This window comes from Podarcis pityusensis, assembly GCF_964106645.2.
Source record: "Podarcis pityusensis genome assembly, chromosome: 9".
NCBI classification, from domain to species: Eukaryota; Metazoa; Chordata; class Lepidosauria; order Squamata; family Lacertidae; genus Podarcis; species Podarcis pityusensis.
Genome location: NC_138034.1, coordinates 33,660,815 through 33,683,724, shown reverse-complemented (window position 1 = coordinate 33,683,724; position 22,910 = coordinate 33,660,815). Strand labels below are relative to the sequence as shown.

The 22,910-nt window shown below is 42.9% G+C and overlaps 1 protein-coding gene across 1 annotated transcript; it reads left to right on the top strand.

Moving 5' to 3' along the window:
* Window positions 1–8,694: 8,694 nt before the first annotated feature.
* Window positions 8,695–22,582, top strand: LOC308485752 (methylsterol monooxygenase 1-like). The gene is made up of 6 exons (XM_081021779.1): window positions 8,695–8,830; window positions 13,954–14,252; window positions 16,314–16,462; window positions 17,939–18,065; window positions 19,647–19,801; window positions 21,114–22,582. The coding sequence occupies exons 2-6, from the start codon at window positions 13,998–14,000 to the stop codon at window positions 21,319–21,321; spliced, it is 894 nt and encodes a 297-aa protein (XP_080877905.1). The 5' UTR covers window positions 8,695–8,830; window positions 13,954–13,997; the 3' UTR covers window positions 21,322–22,582.
* Window positions 22,583–22,910: the final 328 nt, after the last annotated feature.

The window sequence follows — 22,910 nt, the reverse complement described above, 5'->3', positions numbered from 1 at the left end:
AAAAGAAAAGAAAAGAGATTGATACAAATAGAAGTTCTTCCCCTAGAGGGAGCTTGTGAAACTGTTATTAATTTGAACTGGGGAGCTTTGCAGCTGCAAACAGATTAAGATCGTGGGAACAGACTTCTGACCTTGCATAACAATGTATTCAGAGGCTCTGGTGCGTGCTTTCTGCAAGACAAGTGCTTTATTGGAACAGTTACATGAGAAGACGGATTTGATGACTGTTGCGATTAGAAATTTTGGACAGGTAGTGGGTATCTATATAGAACCCACCCAGGAATCAACTCAGGAGTGTGCTCTGACAGATCAGATGAGGGAGGAGGTTGTTGTTGGACCTTGGGTGACAGAAATGGAGGGAGCTGTGGCCCAGCAGGAACATGAGTTGTTGGATTTGACAAATGAACTTGGAAAAAGCCAGATTTGGAGAGATAGAGTTTTGTTGGGCTTGGCGATGGGGGGCTGGATAGACCCCCCCTATGCAGGGATGTCTTGACTTTTCAAGTCTGGCAATGGGCCGTGAGGAGTTTGGGGTTGTGGGGGTCCTCAACTCTGGAGGGACCTTGAAACATGCTTTTAAATACCACATGGAGTTCAGTGTGGACTATGGAAAAGGGGCTGATCTGTCGAGAAGGGACAAAAATACTGTCAAGTTGGAGTTTCCACGAGTGAAAGGACCAGGAGACAAAGTAAAGTACAGGTATAAATATGAAGAAGATCTGCGGAAGGGACATGGAAGAGACTTAAGGGCCTCGGACATAAGATTACCAGGTTAATGAACTAGATGGATGGGATAGAAAGGACTGACAAAACCCGAGACCAGGAGGAAGAGACGTTGGATGAAGATTGGAAGAAAGTTTTAAATTTTTTTTATTTAGGATCGTTTTGTAAAATTAATGAGTATTAGAAAAATGTTGGAACGAAACTATTTGGCTTTAGCAGAAATGTTAAAAAGAACTATGCAATAATATGTTATGGTTATGAGAAATTGGTATAAATAAGATTTAAGTTTTAAGTTTTAGGGTCTTTTATAGCAAGATAAGGTTAAAATAGATTAAGGTAATTTAATGACAGAATATTATGAAAAATGGGAAGGATTTGCTGTGATAATTAATAACTGGAATACAAAAAAGGGAGGTGTGAGGAGGTCGATGAAATAAGGCAATGACAGTTAAGGATTTGGGAATATTGGATCTGTTTTTAAATGTTTGTGGTTTACTTTTGTTTTTTGATTTTGATGTGTTATGTGTTTTGTTTTTGTTTTCTGATTTTGATTTTTATCGAGTTGTATTGTTTGATTGCTGTTTGCTTTTCCCTGGTTTTTTCTTCTTCTTTGTCTCTTTGTTTTTTCTGTAATTTTAAAATGCTTAATAAATATCATCTTAAAAAATAAAATAAAATAAAGCCCAGTCGCACCCTGATTGGGGCATGCATGGTCAACCTGAATAAAATATGGCGTGTCCCCCCCCCCCCCGCAGAATCAATCACATGATACGGTGCACACACACCATTTGAATAGCAATGTTCATTAACTGGGGGGGAGGGGGGGGAGGTGCCAGGGCCAGATTTAGGTTTGATGAGGCCCTAAGCTACTGAAGGTAATGGGGCCCTTTATATGCCCAGCTGTCCTTTGTCAACAACAAATTATCGCTGTATTTTGTGTTGAATATATGCTAGACGGTAATTTATGGACCTAATAGGTATCTAAAGCCATTTGCACATAACAAAATATGTATTTTATCAAAGTAATTGTTGAACTGAAATACAATTAAGAAGTATATTGATATTGAAATAATTATTAAGTTCTAACTTAAAATGATTTTTTATTCATAACAATTATTTTATTTTTATTTTTTTCTTATATTTTGGAAATGTACATCCAGTTGTTTTTCCCTTGAATTTTTTTTGAGGGGGCCGCAAGAGAGTGGGGCCCTAAGCTACAGTTTGTTTAGCTCATACGTAAATCCGGCACTGGCAGGTCCCCTCAAATATTTTATTGTAGGGGGTGGAGGCGGCAAAGTGACCTCGGCCTCTAAGAGTTGGCTCCTAGGGTGGCACACGTTTTGGCAGGCAGGCATATAGGCACTTCATCCTATGGAGAGGATTGGGGCATGTGCAGAGGGTCCTGAGAGGCACACCCTCCCGCACCTCTTGACGCGCGCGAGGATGATTCTGGCGCCAAACCTGCAGGGCGCTTGGCCCTGGCCAATCGCGACAACTATGGGGGAAGCGGCCCGGGCGTCCCCAGGGCGCTGCCAGGTGGACGGGGCGGCGCGCGCGCGCGCGCGGCGGCACGTCACACCTTCGCCTCCCCCCCGCGCGGCAGTGGTACATCCTTGCGTCTCCCCCCGGCGGCTGCGGCGCGAGTAGTGCAGTCGGCGGCGCGAGCGCTCTCCCTGGACGGAGCAGGTTTCTCCGCCGGCGGGAGGTGGAGGCGAGCGCAGAGGGAGCGCAGCCCGCGTCGACGCAGCACGTCAAGGCAGCAGCTGAGCGAAGAAGAAGCAGAAGCAGAAGCCCGCATTGCCAGTCCTTCTTCTCCGTCAGGCATGGCGCGGCGAGGTGGGCTCTGGGCGCTGCTGCTGGCGGCGCTCTGCGGCGCGCTGGGCGCCTTCGCCTTGCGGCAGCAGGGCTCCGAGGCGGAGCAGCCCGAAGCGGCGGCGGCGGGCGGCGGCTCGGCGAACCGGCGTCGGCGCCTCAGCCAGGAGGACGGCATCTCCTTCGAGTACCACCGCTACCCGGAGATGCGCGAGGCGATGGTCTCGGTGTGGCTGCAGTGCTCGTCCATCAGCAGGATCTACACCGTGGGCCGCAGCTCCGAGGGCCGGGAGCTGCTGGTCATCGAGCTCTCCGACAACCCGGGCGAGCACGAGCCTGGTAAGGGAAGCCCCTGACGCAGCCCCCCCCCGGTAGTGCTGGGTTGGGGGTGTCCTGGATGTCTCCTCTTTCCTCCACCCCACCGCCCCCATTTTTTCTTTTGCTTTCTCAGGTGGAATAAACAACCTCTCTCCCCTGCAAATTCCTGCCTTGTTTCTCAGCATTGAGGTCACCGCGATCCCCTTGATGGCGGTGGGTCTATTTCGGGGATCATGAGCTCATGCAGGAAGGAGAGTTAGGAGACCTTTGAAATCCTGGCCATGGTGACCCCCTTTTATGGCAGAGAGGGTACAATGTGCTGTGTTCCCAGTATGGTACAATGTGCTGTGTTCCCAGTACGGTACAATGTGCTGTGTTCCCAGTACGGTTACGTGCGTGCGCAGACCTGGAAACGCATGCAACGGATGCTATGGTGATAATGATAATCTTTCCTGGTAACCAGGCTTTGAGGATCTCTGCCTACACCTTCGCAGCCATGATTTTGACTCGGCTTAGTGGGCTGGCTGAGCTGCTTGTGTCATGGCAGAGGCCACGTGCGACGCATTTCACCATGGAATGGCTTTGGATGGGCAGCTGAAACCTTCCTGGTTTAAGGGAATTAGTTGGGAAAAGGATTCATCTGTGCCAGCCTTATTGGAGGGGGAAGAGAAGCAGGTAGAGAGCCATTTGGTGGGATGGTTTCTTATAGACTTGAATCTCCAGATGCCATTGAAGCTGGCCCTCCCATAATCTTCCACCACTGGCCATGCTAGTTGGGATTGATGGGAATTGGAGTCTTAACTACACCTAGAGAGCCACAGGTTTCCCATCCCTGTTATAGATCAAGGTACCAGCCACATGTCAGGTTGCATAGGTAGGCCTCTGTCTTCAATCTTTAAAGAGCCAGTAGCCATTGATGGAAAGAAAGCCGTATATGTACCATGACTTGGAAGAGACTAGTTCCATCTCCTTCTGTCTCTCTCTTCACACATGCATACGTGCGCGCGCACACACACACACAAACAATGTTAAAAGTGTAACACAGCTTCTCTTATTCAAAGAAATACTTCTCCACAGCAGCTGCTTCATGCAGTAACAGTAGTAGCTAAAATTTCTCTGAATGCATGAATCGGTCAAATAATACCCATGCTGGTGTTGCCAGGTTCCATGGTGGCACACAGTGGCCAACAATATTTACCGTACAGTCTGGCTGGTAAGGAAATAGGTTCACACAAAAAGTTATTTATTTGCTTAGTGATTTGTAGCCTGTTTTTCTGTCAAAACAATTCACAAAGTGGAACAAAGTGACTGAATTGTGACATCCTCCTGCCACTTCAAGATATTTAGTTTTTTAGCGACAACCATACCCATTGAAATATTAACCTCTCTCTCCCATCTTCCAGTAGCTTGTGGGTGCCTTGACACAGGAGGGAGACCAGCTCATTCATTCTAGGGCAATGTAGTGTCATATAACCAGCAACAAAACTACTCCCATCTAGACTCTCACCCTCATAGGGTTGTAATCTATACCGGTTCAGTGTCTCACACTGAGTGGTACTGAACAACTTTGAAACGAACAAAAGCATTACAACTCAGATTCTCACTTCAGACAGCAAAAACTACCCAATAAGGCTGGCTCAAGACATTTTGGTGCCTAGGGCAAACCACAAAAAGGCACCTCCCTCCCCACTAAGGAAGAAGTGGGGAGTAAAGATCTACATCCGAATCTGCTACCCTATGGGTTCTGCCACCTGAGGCAGTCACTTCACTTTGCCTCATGCGTGGGCCAGTCCTCCTACCCAATATTACATTACTTCTTTCTCCTACTTGGATAATACATTCCACAGCACAAACTCAAAGAGGTTGGTGCCCTCATGCAAACTCCAAAATGTTTGCACTGTAGTGTGGCAGCAAGCCAGATAACCATAGATGTTTTACTATCCTCCTCCTAGAATCAGCAATGAAGTGCTGGCTGGTTGGCATCTAGGAACAGAGTGGGCAAGCGGATGGAATGGCCCAGGAGCTCTCACTAGCAGCAGCAGTAAAAAAAAATATCAGAGCAGGTCAGCATCCTATTAGTTGTTGAAAACAGAGATCCCTGCAAATATCAAAGCTGCATGAATCAACACATGGGGCAACAGGCACGATAAACAGGAAGCCAGTTTTTGTTTTAGGTGAATATCGTAGTAATTCTCATTGATATAGCAATAGAAGTATAATGATGAGCTACCGTGTGAATGAAAACATTTCCATTCGCCTTTGGTGTCTATTACTGATTCTTAGAGGGAGGTAAACTGTGTCTGGGCTGTACCACTTACAAGCTCATGTTTGAATGTTTCTCCTTATCCACGTGCAGGCCCACCCTTCAGAGAAAAGGCTAGTCCCTTAAGAGCACTCCAAATGAGTGTGTTCTTTCCTTTTAAAATCAAGAAGCATTCTGTCACTGTCAAACTGGTTTCTCAAGTGAAATACCTCTGAGCTGTTTACCACATCACTGAACTGCATTATTCTATGCTGTGGTGTAGGCAGTTAAGGGAGGATGGAATGGTGTTAACCCTTCAGTGACAATATGCTTGGGACACGTTTCTGTCAGGGAAGCTTAAAAGTAGCAGTGGTCTGTCCAGTTTATGTCAATGAGTGCAAAATGTGGCTGCCAGAGTTTTGACTTATACAACCAATATGAATCATAGTACAGTGGTACCTCTGGTTAAGTACTTACAGTAATTTGTTCCGGAAGTCCGTTCTTAACCTGAAGCACCACTTTAGCTAATGGGGCCTCCCGCTGCTGCCGCGCCATCGCGCAATTTCTGTTCTCACCCTGAAGCAAAGTTCTTAACCCGAGGTAATATTTCTGGGTTAGCGGAGTCTGTAACCTGAAGCGTATGTAACCCGAGGTACCACTGTACATCAACCTTTAGACAACTGCATTGGCCATCTATTCATTTCCCAGCCTAAGTCAAGGCTGCACCTTTATAGCCTTAAATGGCTGTGCACCTTTACACACTTAAATAGCTTGCAACTCAAATATCTAAAACACTGCACCTTCTCTGAGAGCTTGTGACTCAAATACATGAAATACTGAATCTATCTGTGTTCCAAGATCAGCAGAGGGAATCTTTTTATGTTATCTGTTAGAGAGTAATTACCGTATTTTTCGCTCTATAACACGCACCTGACCATAACACGCACATCGTTTTTAGAGGAGGAAAACAAGGGAAAAAATATTCTGAATGAAACAGTGGACGTATCATTTTTGTGCTTCATGCTGTGGCCACAGACATGTGATCTGATGGTGAATTTGGGGTGACCCAATGCAAAAATCCTGAGAATCCCTGTGGATCCATGCTTTGTAACCACGTTTTTGCACCATTGCAGCCCCAGGCAACAGTGGGTGCATGATTTTGGGGGGGCAGGCTGTAGCCATGGACATGCTATGTGCTCTGATGGTGAATTTTGGCTGACCCAATGCAAAGATCCTGAGGATCCATGTGGATCCATGCTTTGTAACCACGTTTTTGCACCATTGCAGCCCCAGGCAACAGTGGGTGCGTGATTTTGGGGGGGCAGGCTGTAGCCATGGACATGCTGTGTGCTCTGATGGTGAATTTGGGGTGACCCAATGCAAAGATCCTGAGGATCCATGTGGATCCATGCTTTGTAACCACATTTTAAGTGGGGAGGGAAGGAAAAACACAGAAGGCTAAGAATGCAGGAGAGGGCTATAACGTGAGGAAAGGAAGGCAAAAGTTCCCCCCCACCCACCCACACAAGCCAGCCAGCGCGCTCTCTCTCTCTCTCTCTCTCTCTCCCATCTGCATGTTTTCCGGCTGCCTGATATTTATTTTTTTTAATTGCCTTGACAGAAGAAAGCATTTTAACTGCATTAAGAACTATTTAGCAGCGAAACCTAAGCTTTGCCATCCCTTAAGAGGTACAGACACTGTAATCTTCCAGATCGCATGAATTTACAGGCAAAACACTGTTTAAGGATTTCATCCTTTTAAATTGAAGAAAGCATATTTGAATGCTGTGTGTCCCCAAAAACAAAAAGCAGGAAGTCAAATCAGAATTTTAAGCTGAACCTGTAATCTCTCTTCCCTTCACAAACATTGTTCCCTCCGAAGCACAGAGAGGAAAGCAGACACTCTGCTTTCCCCTCTGCTTGCCTGGAGGGGAGGGGCTTTCCCTGCTCTTTGTTCCGTTTCAGCAAACACAGCAACGAAACAGAGCGGGTGGGCAGTAAGACCCTGAGGCAGAATGCAGGAAAGCAACCACTTCCTCTTTTCCCCTCTGCTTGCCTGGAGGGGAGGGGCTTTCCCTGCTCTTTGTTCCGTTTCAGCAAACACAGCAACGAAACAGAGCGGGTGGGCAGTAAGACCCTGAGGCAGAATGCAGGAAAGCAGCTGCTTCCTCTTTTCCCCTCTGCTTGCCTGGAGGGGAGGGGCTTTCCCTGCTCTTTGTTCCGTTTCAGCAATCGTGAAGCCCGATTTGATTTTTGTCTGATTTTTCGGCTCCAGGGACCACACATTCGCTCCATAACACGCACAGACATTTCCCCTTCCTTTTCAGGAGAAAAAATCTGCGTGTTATAGAGCGAAAAATACGGTAAGTGGTGATGCAAACTTCCCCAGCATGGCATCCTTGTTTGTGGAGTGCTTTCTCCCTACAACTATAAAAGGGACAAACACTTCGTGAGAAGACTTTTTTTACCGACTTTTGTGCGTTTTAATGAGTGTTTCACCCGTCTGTTTTTAGTTCTCAGCCCGACAGTGTGTTGTTTATAAATTGATTTTTAAGATTGCAATATGTTACATCACACCCAACCCTGGCAATAATGAAGGGCAGGTTGTACCTTTTAAAAAATATATAAATGCCAGTTGCTGGCCTCACTGTTTGCATGTGGAAGATAGCAGTAGATTCGTGGCATAAAGCAGAGAGTAAGGTAACCAAACTTGTGTTTGCTGTTGAACAAGAACAGCTGCAATATGAAGCACTTGCCAGTACTTAGGACCAGGCCCCAAGAGGCAAGGCCAGATTTAGGTTTGATGAGGCCCTAAGCTACATAAGGTAATAGGGCCCTTTATATGTGATACTTTAGGGCGCAGGCTAGCAGGCGGAGCCCATTACTTACATCATAGGAGCCTACACAACACAAAACACTCTTGCTGGTTTAATTTTATTTGTTTTTTATATTATATTTTGGAAATGTACATCCAGGTGTTTTTTCCTTTAATTTTTTGGGGGGACCCAAGAGAGTGAGGCCTTAAGCTGTAGCTTGTTTAGCTTGTACATAAATCCGGCACTGCCAAGAGGAACCAAGCCACCTATGGGCTTAGGGGTTTTCTCATGTATTTATCATTTATAATTGCTCCCTACCATAAGGTCCCAGGCTGGGTTACAGCAATGAAATGGGCAGTCAAAAAAAAGGAAAACGTGAAAGCGATTCCGCATGTACCATTAAAAAAATAATCTGAATTTTTCTCCAGCAAAAGGAAGGGGGAGTTGTATGAACCGAAAACAATACCAAACATTACTTTTGGGTTTATTTTGGAGTGCGAGGCAGGGGAGCTAAGCTACATCTTATGCCCAGCTTTCCTTGGAAGTAAACCCCGTGAGCAGAGGCTGCGATCCTTCGATATTAGGAGAAGCAGGTGAGCGTGCAGCCGCCGTGCGGTTTGCATGGCTACCTTCCGCCCCGCGTCCCCTCCATCCACCCATCTCGCTCCTCTCCCTTCTCTTCGTCAGTGAACTAGCACCTCGTCCCATTGGCCGGCCAATCTCACTCCATCCTTCCACCCAATGGGAGCCCGCCGAGACCTGCTCGGCGCACGCCTGACGGTCCCGACCAATCGCGGCAGCGGGGCGGCCTTTCCTTCCGCGGCCAAGGAAGGAGGCGTATTTGAGGACCCGGCGCAGAGGGAGTCTGGCCCTTGTGGCGGAGCGTCGGTGGGCAGAGCTGCTGCATCCCTCGGCGCAGGTAAGAGGATGGAGAGCCGAGGCGCCTTGGGGGGCGGGTTGTTTTAGGGGGTGCTCCTTTCATTGGTTGCATTTGGAGACCCCCCACCCGAAAAAGGCGACAAACGCAACCCCTTTACATTTTGTTTATGGGCACCAAAATATTCATTTCTTGGCCGCTCAGGCTGTTATTTTGTGACTTTCCGTTTTATTTCTCTCCCCCCTCACCGACTTCTCTCTCAGAGACAAAAGCTGAAGTTAAGGGTTCGGGAGATGCGTTTTTATTTTTTATTAGTTGTTATTTGGCCCAGGTGAGTTATAGGAGAAGGCATTTCTTTCTCCTGGTGCCGGTTTTCGATTTTCGCTGTTTTGATTCGCCTAGTGCTGCTTGCCTGGTAGAACAAGAAAGCAAACCAGGGCTTGAAATTCTAAAGTTTATATTATTAGTTTGTTGTGGTTGATGAGCTTGGCCAGGCCTGACTGATGGACTGTCTAGTTTTTAGGTAACTTTTTTAAGATGGATGAGGTAGCATGTTTTAAGAATTACACTGGGCAACAATTTTTTACTTTTTGAATGTTGTCTAGATTTCTACAACTGATTTAGGGTATTTTTGCACTGCTGAATCAGGAAATGGCATGTGTATTTGAAAAAAAATCAGATTTTGTGACAAAATCGATTACATTTTTGTGGCATTATCAGCTGATTTTTGTCAACACATATCACCCTAAATATGTTTTTAAGAGAAAAAAATGTTTTTCCAGCAACATATATTGATTACCTGATAGAAACATCGATTACTGTATACTGAATGGTGGGCATTGATAAAAGTAAGTACATGTAAATTGCATGTTGCTTCACCATTTTTCAAACTTCGGGGCTTGAACGTCCGTTTCTTGGAACTGCTGGAATGCTCAGTGGCAGGGAGGTCTCTCTTCAGAGTCCAACAGTAGTCAGCCATCATGACTGTGTCCCAGCGACCCTGATACCTGGTCTCCATCTCTATCATGTCCTGATGGAATCTCTCCCCCTGCTCGTCACTCATTGAACCCAGGTTCTCAGGAAACCGGTCCATATGTGAAAATAGGTAGTGCATCTTGATGCTCATGTTGCAGCCCAGGTTTCTGAAAGCAGTCAGCATGTTGTTGACAAGTTCTGCGTAGTTTCTGGCCTTATTGTTGCCAAGAAAGTTCTTCACTACCAGAACAAATGCCTTCCACGCTTCCAGTTCCACTTCGTTCATTGAGTTTCCGAACTCTGGATCTCTGATGAGCTGACGGATCTGAGGACCGTCAAAGATGCCAGCTTTCAACTTCTCCATGGTCAATCCTGGAAAAGCCTGGCACAAGTAAGTGAAGCAGTCACCATCCTTGTCCAGAGCCTTGGTGAACTGCTTGATTAAGCCGAGCTTGATGTGCAGCGGTGGGAAGAGTATTTTGTCTCTGTCCACCAGAGAGTCGTTGATGACGTTCCTTTCTTTGCAAGGCACCAATTCCTCCCGCACGGGCCAGTCCTTCTTCGTGTAATGCTGAGCACGGTCCCTACTATCCCACATGCACAGAAAACATGGGTACTTGGTGAAGCTAGACTATTGTTCCAACAAAAAGTTCACCATCTTCAGGTCAACACAAGTAAACCACTTAATGCTGATCATAACCAATTTTCTCCAGCACATACTTCAGCGCTTCATAGTTCTCCTTCAGCGTAGTCGAGTGAGCCAGGGGTATAGAGGCAAACTGGTTGCCATTGTGTAGCAGAACACATTTCAGTGATCGCTTGCTGCTGTCAATGAACAGTCTCCAATCTTTGGGTTTGTACTGTGGCCCTCCAAGCTTGAGCAGAAGCTGTGCAATATCTGCATAGTACACCAAGTCCTTCTCTTCCGAGAAAAAACGGAGGTACTCTTGATGCCTGTTGCGGAAGAGGCTGATGTGAGCACTGTCAGAGAGGAGGTTTTTTTCCTTCAATCTGGATGCCAACAGTTCGGCAGAGTCCTTTGACAATTCTTCGTGGGGCAGCTGCCCCATTAACTTAGTTTTGATCCCCCAACTTTATGCTTTGCCGCACCAATTTATGGAAGATTTTGAGGTTTTATGACTTCAAACTGATCCCTTTTTGACATAATCACCCAGAACTATTGGACCTGAATACTTCTTGTCATTAAAATAATCATTTCCAATCAAAACAGTTATTCGACATGGCATTTTACCCCCACCAACTTCTTCTAAAATGCTCCACACAAGCGTACATGTGAACAAAAACGTAAAAAAAGACATGTGGCCATAGCTCAAAAACTTGACCTGATTGAGCAAAACCAATGTGATTTTTGGATTCAGCTCATCAGATTCGTCCTAAATCAACAGAAAAAACGCAGACAACAAATTTGTTGTTGACCAGTGTTATTTACCGGCTCTTCTCCAAGAAGCTGAAGGCATTCTCCTCCTGCAACTTGTTCCTAACCAAACTTTGGGATAGGTGGGTTAGGATGGATAGTGGGAAACCACTTTAGTGGTTCCCACCTACAATTAAGCAGTATAGAAAATTTATGGTATAATAAGTAAAATACAATGACTAGACCAAGAACATCAAATGTACTTTGTGGCTGAGCAGGGAGTTGGCCTAGTCTGACGCTCGAGCCACTGTATCCTACAATATTAGCCCAGTTTAATTAGATAAATGTGCTGCTGAGTAAACATCCTTGAGATTGTGCTATAAGGTTTCATCATTTTGCATGCTTATGTCTTGCTTCACAGAGCTAGGATGTATCTGCTTTCAGTCATAGTCTTGCGTTGTACAGGAACCAGTGGGTGGCATGCTCTGGCCTTTGTCACTAGCAGGGGTACACAGGGCGACTAGGAAGACCAAGAGGAAGACCAGCCTGGCCCCCTCAGTCTGCCAGTAAAGGAATAACTGCTCCAGTGCTTGCTTTTCATGCCTCCCCATTACTTTTCCCTATTGAGTTGCGCTGTTGGAAAGCAAACTTGCAGGCAGAGCTGTCTTATCTCTTTTATTTAACTTGTAATAACAAAAAGGTAAAGGGCCCCTGGACAGATAAGTCCAGTCAAAGGTGACTATGGGGTTGTGGCACTCATCTTGCTTCAGGCCGAGGGAATCAGCGTTTGTCCACAGACAGCTTTTCTCGGTCATATGGCCAGCATAACTAAACTGCTTCTGGTGCAATGGAACACCGTGACAGAAACCAGAGCTCACAGAAATGCCGTTTACCTTGTTGTCACACAGTACCTATTTATCTACTTGCACTGGCATGCTTTTGAACTGCTATGTTGGCAGAAGCTGGGACAGAGCAATGGGAGCTCACCCCGTTGCGGAGATTCAAACCGCCGACCTTCCAATCGGCAAGCCCAAGAGGCTCAGTGGTTTAGACCACAACACCACCTGCTCCCTTTAACGTGTAATATGGGTAGAAGAATAGATTACTGATACTGTTAGGAGGTTGAAATTTGCATAATTATAGCAGATAGATTGGGTAAGTTATTTGATACATTGCAATTCACTTTGAGTTTACCTTTTATGTAAAAAAAAGTGTGCAATAAATAAATAATAGACCTCAATCATTTCAGACTTTAGTAACTTGCCAGTCTGGTCTGTATATCTGATACCTGGCTGGACAAAGAGGGAGATATAAACTTCCTCCAAATAGATTCACCTGAATATCAAGTGCAGCACAAAGTAAGGCTTGAGGTACAGAAAGGCAGAGTAGCCATGATAAGGATTTCACCCCCCCTGGTCAGGTACCTTAGCCTGCAATCACTCAGTTTGATTGCCAAGGTGGGATTGGGATTATCTTGTTGTGGCACTCTTAATGTTAGTTGACTTTCACACATATTGGGGATGGCTAGCCTCTGGCTCTCTAAATGTTGCTGGACTACAACTCCTGTCATCTTTGACCATTGGCCACTCTGGAGGGTCAGGATTGTTCTATCTGGCAAGCCTAAATTCTTGCTCTGACTGAATAATTAGAAGAGCACAGCATTTAATTCCTCTTTATTAAGAGTTACTTTATTGCATCAGGTTAAGCAAACTTACACATATACATTTAAAAGCATGTATGTGAATGCTTGAGGGATGCGGGTGGTGCTGTGGACTTGCCTAGGACAGAGCCTAGGACTTGCCAATCAGAAGGTCGGTGGTTCGAATCCCCATGACGGGGTGAGCTCCCGTTGCTCAGTCCCTGCTCCTGCCAACATAACAGTTCGAAAGCATGTCAAAGTGCAAGTAGATAAATAGGTACCGCTCCAGCAGGAAGGTAAACGGCATTTCCGTGCACTGCTCTGGTTCGCCAGAAGCGGCTTAGTCATGCTGGCCACATGACCCGGAAGCATGTAATTTGATCTTATACCTCCGATATTGAATGCTTATAAAAACTTTGTTCAATCTGATTCATTAGCAATGCCATATAGGTAAGAATTGGTTTGGACTGAAATTGGTACGTAAACATTGGCACCTGTCCTTTGTTCATATTAGGAAGGAAAAGATGATACAGTGGTACCTTGTGTTGCATACTTAATCCGTTCCAGAGGTCTGTTTGTAACCCGAAACCGCTCGTAGCATGAGGCATACTTTCCCTAATGGCACCTCCTGCTGCTGCCACGCCACCGGAGCGCAACTTCCGCTTGCGTCCTGGGGCAAGGGTCGCACAAGGGAGATCTACTTCCGGGTTAGTGGAGCGCGTAACTCGCAACATTCGTAAGGGGGACGGTATGTAACATGAGGTACCACTGTAATTGTTTTTGTAGTTAATCCTTGGATGCTCTCTCGAGGTAAATCCTAGTAGTTTCATGCAGGGCTTTCAATTTACTTTTTATTATGTAACAGATAACTAGCATGATCGATCAATTTATGGCCAAGGCATCCTAATTAAGCAGCAGCACATTTCCTTCTTGTCAGGCGGTAGAGGAGATTCTGTCAATGTATACAGCGCAAGCAGGTGTGAATTAATCTCTTCTCCTACCGGACAAGGACAAAGGGCAAGCAGCAACATCTGTTTAACTCTGTTGTCTAGTATGGAAATGGATAGATCTTGTCCCTTACTATTTTTATGCAAGTCAACAGCTGCACACTGTGTTGCTGGCCGATGTCATTTTCGTTATGGTGTCTTTATCATGATGTCTATTTACTGTTCCTAGAATCCTGCAGAGAAGCTACAGGTGTGATGTTCCAGAACTGAACGATGGCAACTAACAACAGTGTTGGCATACTGAATTCTGCCTACCTGGCTGTAAAATATATAGACTCTTTCTTGCCTGAGAATCCGCTACAACAGCCATTTAAAAATGCTTGGACATATATGCTGAATAACTACACCAAATTCCAGATTGCAACCTGGGGATCACTTCTCATGCATGAACTTTCCTACTTTTTAATATGCTTGCCTGGATTTATCTTTCAGTTTATACCTTACATGCAAAAGTATAAAATACAACAGGTAAGATGGAGTGTTGTCTAGTATGAAAAATTCCAGCTCTGGTGTCATACATGGCTCCAACAAGTGACATAACTTTGGAGCTCCCCAGATCATGAGTTCACTTCCCATATTCTGCCAGCTTGCGACTGGTGACATTTTTGTTGAGCATCCTCTTTCAGAGGATAGAAAAAAAACGATCTTATGCTTTACTCTGCTTTTATAACAAACATGGAACAATTTACACTTATTTATGTGCTTGTATAATTATTATGCATATTTTGGTTAATTTCTTATATAAATATTTAGTTTAGCTATCTGTGAGTACGTATTGCTGACTTCCAATCTGAATTCTGGGTGGTGCTGTTGAAAAGCACGAGGCAAAGGGCCTTTGACAGTCTGGCCTCTAACTTGCAGGCTTTCAAGTAAATAGGGTGTTTATGTATGTTTTGATATGTTATTGTAGAAAGTGGAACATCTGAACAAGTTTGCCAACAGTATTATTTGCTAGATGTTTACTGTTATCCTGCACACTACCCCAAAGGACAAGAGGTAATGTTAAAAATGTATTTAAGCTGGAACGCTACACGGACTTACCTGTGAGTAAGCCACAGTGACAGTTGCTCAGATGTGATTGTCACTGTGGCTTACTCACAGGTTAGTTGGTGTAGGATTTTATCTTAAGCAATGCATAGGATTGCATTGTTCAGCCAGTAAATGAAGAAAGGAGATAACATTGTACAGTTGCCAGTTTCCCCCACAGAAGCTGTAGAGTGGCTAGAACACAGGTGGGAACCAGTGGTCCCCCAAACTGTCCTGTCATCTCTGACCATTGGCAATGCTGGCAGGGGCTGATGGGAGTTGGGGCAGTCTGCAAAGCTTCAGGCTATCCATCACTAAGCTAGAACATGGCCCCTGTATATAGCATCAGTCCTGGGCACTCTTGTTTTTAATAGTAACCGTGTGTGAAATTCGCTTGAGTGACATACACCCTGATACCTGAATGGTATATATGTAATAACATAAAGCTTGGAGTATTGCAATACACTGGTACCTCGGGTTAAGTACTTAATTTGTTCCGGAGGTCCGTTCTTAACCTGAAACTATTCTTAACCTGAAGCACCACTTTAGCTAATGGGGCCTCCTGCTGCTACTGCGCTGCCGGAGCACGATTTCTGTTCTCATCCTGAAGCAAAGTTCTTAACCCAAGGTACTATTTCTGGGTTAGCAGAGTCTGCAACCTGAAGCGTCTGTAACCCAAGGTACCACAGTATTGAATAATAAGTCAGTGAAATTTGTATCGTATAGAATTCTGGTGCCTTCTCAATCCAGTTTCTACTAAAAAGGTAGATAGATCATAGTATCCTGCTTCCTAATGAGATCCGGAGCCCAGTCTGTTATAAAACCATGATTACTTTACTGTGCTGATTTCCTGCAGCCTTCTTGAAACAATGTACAGGCTCCAAACTAATTCAGGGGTGGGGAAACCTGTGGCCTTCCAGATATGTGAGCTCCGCTCATTCCTGACCATGGGCTATGCCGGCTGGGGCTGACAGAATCTGGAGTTCAACAGTGTTTGGGAGGTCACAGGTTACTCATCCCTGCTCTGATGCCATAGATGCTGTGATCTATGCATACCATAACTGTTTCCTTTTGACATGAAAATAGCATTTGTAATCTTGATTCATTAACAATAAATTCAGACCAAATGGCAGTACTGTTCCCGGGCTGAAAGACAACAATCTGAGCATTCTAACACTACTGTAATATTTATCTCTCGCCTTACCCCAAGTACACCTGGAGTAGGATGATAATTGACAGGGAATCAACATTGAAATGTATATCTGATATTAAAGGAAACATTGATCATCGCAGGCAGCAGTGTTGCTGCATTTTGGGGCAATATCAGTTGAAACAGTGTCAAATAAGACAAAGCTGATATTCCGTTACCTTTAATTTAGGTATTCTTCTATTATAGTATGAAGTACTATTAATTTAGTACTTATTCCCATGTATCACATCTTCAGTAATATCACTGGAATATTCTACTTCTATTTATAAAATACTTTTATTTCTTGTTTACAGGATAAGCCAGAAACCTGGGAAAGACAATGGAAGTGTTTCAAGGCACTTATGTTCAATCACTTTTTTATTCAGTTTCCTCTGATACTTGGTACCTATTACTTCACAGAATATTTTAATATTCCTTATGACTGGGAAAGTATGCCAAGATGGTAAGTAGATGGATTTCACTTAAACAGCTCTGTGCAGTTAAGTACTTCAATAAATGCAGTGTTTCTCAAATCCTGTTATGATCAAGCACTGCACTTCAGCATATGGAAGATTTCTAAAAGTTCTGCACAGAACAATAATAATAATTTTCTAGTAGTCAGTCATTTTCAAGCTGAACTTTCCGTATAAAGCGTTCTTATCATTACAAATTACAACTGATTTGCAAGAAAGAAAGATGTTAATGGATTAAGTAAATTTTATGTGAAATTAGTTTTAGAAAACTGCTACAATGATTTATAAAGAAACTCAGCCAGGGGGATTTTAGAAAGTCACCTAACAATGATAACAAAAGAGGAATTTCTACAGTTAGGATATATGTTTGTTTGTTTCTTAGTTTTTTGATGTTTTTCTTTTTATGTTTGTTGATATGTTTGTTATAAATTTGGAAAACTAATAAAACTTTTTGGGGAAAAAACAACAAATTACAACTGATTTGCTTCCAGCAATGTCACCAGAGTTGACAATTCCAACTTGCATTTTTTCATTCATAACTAACAGAATACAGTATACAGCTTTCCCCCATCTGTATTGTATTTGTAACATTTCTCACTAATTCATTAGGGAAAAAAGTAGCAAAATATCTCACCAGCAACTATGAATCTTCCCATATGTTACAACTTAGGCTATATAGGTACCCATATCTATTGTACATGGTAGCTTGGTTTCTACTTGCATGCCTTCTTTATAGGTCTTTAAAAGTTGCTATAGTTGTGACCTACTTTGGTTGTCAGCAATACGCTGTTGTGTATAATGCAATACACAAGGCTGTGTTGTGTTTCATATTGAGCATAATAATAATAATAAAAATTATCAGTCTTATGCTCAATACAAAGTAGGTCACAGCTACTTTGTGACCTACTTTGGTTGTCAGCAATATGCTGTTGTGTATAATGCAATACACAAGGCTGTGTTGTGTGTCAAGCACCAATAACCTTAGAATAATTTAAATTGCTATAGTTGTGACCTACTTTGTATTGAGCATAAGATTAGTAAGATTAATAATAATAAAAAATTATCAATCTTACTAATCTAATGCTCAATACAAAGTAGGTCACAGCTATAGCAATTTAAATTATTCTAAGATTAATGTTGCTTGACACACAACACAACCTTGTGTATTGCATTATACACAACAGCGGTGTTTGTGTACGATGTAGTCTCTTAAGCCACTCTTATCCTCCCTATATAATAAAGTTGTTGTGGACAAAGGTTATGTGTATGGTAAAATATACTTTTGCCAATTCTTTGTAGACTGCTGCCTTGCAAGCTATTGGATAACATGTTTCTCCAACACAAAAAAATGGTTTTATAGTCAGATATAGAACTGCAAAAGCAAAAATTGGGTTGGGAGACAGGGTGTCCTAATCTATTGTACTTGTCTTAACAAATGCTTCTCTTTCCCTGCCCCCCCCCCCCAGGTATGTGCTACTTTCTCAATGTTTTGGATGTGCTGTGATTGATGATGCCTGGCATTATTTTCTGCATAGGCTGCTGCATCACAAGAGAATATATAAGTACATCCACAAAGTGCATCATGAGTTTGTGGTATGTATTGCCTTAAATTCTTGGTGAACGTTACCTAGTTAATGCTGTAATGCTGTGAGCATATAAAAGCACTAGGCATACATTAGCTATTCTTTTTGTAAAAAGGGAGAAGAGAAAACAGCACGCTTAGCAAACTGTTTTCATCATGAGTTTAATATTGCTGTAGTTGGACAGACTTCGAAACTGATCGCTCAAAATAGTTCGCCATTTTAAATGCTGTGCTCTGAATATGTCTAACTTCTTACCCACCAATGACTGGCTACAAAACACAAAAATCCCTTCAGCTGGTTTTCCCTACAAATGATCTCTGTCTGTTATTCTGATAATGATTATGTAGGTTAGAAACATAACCCACTCTGACCTAGTATATTTGTAGTGAAGTCTGACCAGCAGCAATTCTCCAGTCTCCAGTTTCTGTTTAATAGGACCAACAGAGAGACCAGTGACTGAACTTTAGTCCTTCTGCATCACTGTGCTATACTACTGAGCTAAAGCCCACCTGTAACCTACATTGGATGGTTTCCCTAACAACCACCCTCCAATTGCTTTTTTGAATAGCTAGCTTCTATTACTGAAATAACACTCAGTAGGGAGCATAGACTAAAGACTCAGAAAAACCTTCAGGGGGATCTGAAGGTGAGGAAAGCATCACTGTAAAGTTTTCATATAAGCTATGATTTGCTTCCATTCTGAATATTTTACAAGGGGTTCTTATTCTGTCGTCTTAAGTAATCATGGTTCTATGCTACCAGCTGAAATTATAGTGTTTCAGGGGCAGTCCAGAATTTGTAGTCATAAAGAGTTGGAGTGGAGCTAAACACAGTTCACTCATTCCTCTGTTACCTGTATGTAACATTAAAACCAGGATCTGAGTGCGAGAGGGGGAGAACTCTGCTAGAACAACCTGGCCATGCAGGAAGTACAGTGGTGCCCCGCAAGACGAATGCCTCGCAAGACAGAAAACCCGCTAGACGAAAGGGTTTTCCGTTTTTGAGTTGCTTCGCAGGACGAATTTCCCTATGGGCTTGCTTCGCAAGACGAAAATGTCTTGCAAGTCTTGAGATTTTTTTTTCGCTTTTCGCCCCCTTTATCTAATCTGCTAAGCCTTTAATAGCCTTTAATAGCCTTTTAGCAGCTAATCCGCTAAGCCTTTAAGCCTTTAATAGCCGCTAAACCGCTAATAGCGCTAATCCGTTAAGCCGCTAATAGGGTTGCTTCGCAAGACGAAAAAACGAAGACTCTCGCGGAACGGATTAATTTCGTCTTGCGAGGCACCACTGTACTGTTGTATCTCGGGTTACAAACGCTTCGGGTTACAGACTCCGCTAACCCGGAAGTAGTACCTCGGGTTAAAAACTATACCTCAGGATGAGAACAGAAATCGTGCAGCAGCAGCAGGAGGCCCCATTAGCTAAAGTGGTACCTCAGGTTAAGAACGGTTTCAGGTTAAGAACGGACCTCCGGAACGAATTAAGTTCGTAACCCACTGTATACATTTCAGATTAGCCGTAAAGTACCGGTATATTTATGTCTTGGCATACAAAAGAGCATTCTTTTTTTTCCCTCTTCCTCCTTTCATAGGCTCCGTTTGGAATGCAAGCTGAATATGTACACCCTCTGGAAACCCTTATCATTGGAACTGGGTTTTTCATTGGAATAATGGTGTTTTGCAATCACGTGATTCTTCTGTGGGCATGGTTGATCTGTCGCTTGCTGGAGATCATTGACGTCCACAGGTAATCTACTTTCGCTGTTCAGTCTGGTCATATTCATCAGAATTATAGAGGGTTGTATTCAACAAAGTGTTACTTGGGGTAGACATAGTAAAATTATTAGACCTAAATTAGTCATCTAGGTGTACTCTTAATTCACACTTCGTTGAATACCACCCAAGTCACCAGGTAAAATCTAGACAAGTGACCTTTTTTTTAAAAAAAAAAAAATCTATTAACTATTCAGGATTTTCTCTAAATGTCCTAGAAGTGCATGTATTTAAGACTGAAATCCTGTGCATTCCTACCTTAGAGTAAGTTTCAGTGACTTTAGTAGAGCTTGCATAAACATTCAGAGGATTCTACTGCACATGATTCTTTAGATGACAAGCTTACAAACTAATTTGATACTCTTTGAGCAAGTAGAGTCATCTTAAGTTCCACATAAAAGCTTCTCTATTAAGTATGATTAAGATGTAACTAGAAATGATAAAATATAACTGGAAACTATGCTACCTAAATGAGCCTTAGGCTCACATGCTCCCTCCTCCCCTCTATTTTCACATGTCAAAGATAGATACAGAGTGGCTGGGGCAACCCAGCCAGATGGGAAGGCTATAAATGAAATATTTTATTTTATTTTATTTTATTTATTTATTACAGATAGAAAGCTTTTTAATGTTAAGCTAACTAGAATTCCTTATGATGTCTGAACAAGTGAAACAAATTATGGTTAGAAAGAACATTTAACCATAATTTTTGGTTGATGGGAGTTGTTGTCCAACAACATTTGGAGAGCCATAGGTTGGCCACCCCGATTCATTGAATACTTTCCCAGCAAAATCTAGCTATGAATCCAGACTCTGTGTGTGTGTGTGTGTGAGAGAGAGAGAGAGAGAGCCCACATTTTTCAACTATTTCATTCCTCTGTTTGGCATAGTGTTGTGGACACTTTGTGCTGAAATATTTACATGACCTCCTTGCAGGGACTATATATAAAGCATGTATCATCAGTACAGAAGTAAGAAACACATTTTAAATACCACATGGTGGATGTTACTTCTACAGCTTCAGAAGTATGTTGTCCAGTTGAATAGTCCAGGAACTTCAGGGGTTTTTCAACCAAGTTAATATGGAAACTGGTAAATGTCTATGGTTGTAGCCCTATACCCACTTACAAAAGAGTAAGCCCCATTAAACTCAGTGGGACTTGCTTCTGATTTTAGCAATGCTTCACTTGAATGGAAATGCGAGCAGTGTCTTCCGTATCTGTATTGTAAATTCTCCTCTCTCTCTCTCTCTCTCTCTCTCTCTCTCTCTCTCTCTCTCTCATTAGTGGCTACGACATTCCTCTGAATCCATTGCATTTGGTGCCTTTCTATACTGGGGCTCGATTCCATGACTTCCACCATATGAACTCAATTGGCAACTATGCTTCAACCTTCACGTGGTGGGATAAACTGTTTGGTACCGACTCGCAGTACAATTCTTACAGAGAGAAATTGGAGAAACAAGAGTGCATGGTGGAAAAGAAGACCAAATAAATTTCCCAGCAGAAATATAAGGAGGAGCACTTGACAAATGCACATAATTACCATGAACTTTTGGTTAAGCCTGGAAGATTTAACACCCGCTGCAAATTCAAAGCTACCGGTATATGATGCTTTTAACTGGAGCCCAAGAACAAGCCTGCTGGGCCCTAGCTGTGTGCTAGAGGAAACAGCCCTATCTTCCTAAAATGAATGCATTTTCTACTTTATATGTAAGTGAAGCATATATATTTAAGTAAAGGTTAAAGATGAAGGCCACAAATTTGAATGTTTGTAAAGAACAATGTATCCATTTAGAATTCAAAGTTTGTAAAAGAATAAAGTTTCCATTAGAGTTGGATAGAACTGTTTGTAAAGTACTTGGATATATGAAGTTAAGTTTCTTCTGAAGCATACCCATAAAAACTGGTTTAATGAGCTGCTGAGTAGAACTTCCTTGGGAACAAAAATACCGGAAGAGGAGTATTTGCACATGTTAATATTTGTTTCCTTTTCAAAACCTTTCTTAGTCTGGTGTTAGGAGAAAAAAAGCTTCCTCTCTCAAATCTAAAATTTTTCTAACACTTAATTTATTGCCCAAATTCCTTTAAACCTATTTAAATTCCTTTAAACCTATGAACTCTTTCTCATGAACATTTGTTTTTACTAAACCTAATATATTTACCGTATCTACCCTGTCTTATTTGTCTCAGTTTTCAAACAAGTCTCAATACTAGATGTGTATTTGAAAGGCAAAGCAAGCATGAGGGGATTGTGGTCTCCATTTCATAACACAAGCACTGGAAAGACCCACAAATAGAAAAGAATATACTTTCTGTCCGCAAGTAAACAAATAAAAAAGAGGCAATGAACAATATGCAAAGGACCTCTTTGTTCCTCTTTAATATGTTTTTAGAGTATTTTTCATACTTTCTGTGGTCTGATACATGAGGGTCCCTTATTGCACGTTGTGTGGCATTAAATGCTTTGCTTTAGCTGCCTCAGGGTTTGTTTTTAATGAAAGCCAAGCACAGGAGCAGCCTAATCTAGATTAGGACCACAGTCCACAAGAAGGAGAAGTTTAGCTCTTCCTTCTCCCCCCGCAATCCCTATACTGTATTAACCTTTTAGGTTGCAAACCTGTACCTGCTTACCAGGGAATAAGCACCATTAATCTCTGTGAAACTCATATGTATAGGATTGTGCTGTTTTTAAAGATTGTTGCTGCTTCACTGATATCTTACAATTATTTATTAAAATTGTGAACTGCTCTTCATATTTTATAGAAATAGAGTGATTGCCTGCCTTGCATGTAGAACACTCCATATTCAATAGTTGTCATTGTGTAGGCAGTAATGAGATTGATGGACTAGTTTTTCCAGTCCATTAATATTTCTGGGTGGGAAATTCAGGTTGCTATGTTACAGTTGCTTTGAAGCTCTTGCGCAACAAACCACCTTTCCCCGCAAAATTGGATGTATGTATGTATGTATGTATGTATGTATGTGTGTGTGTATATATATTGTTGTTGTTTAGTCATTTAGTCATGTCCGACTGTTCGTGACCCCATGGACCAGAGCACGCCAGGCACCCCTGTCTTCCAC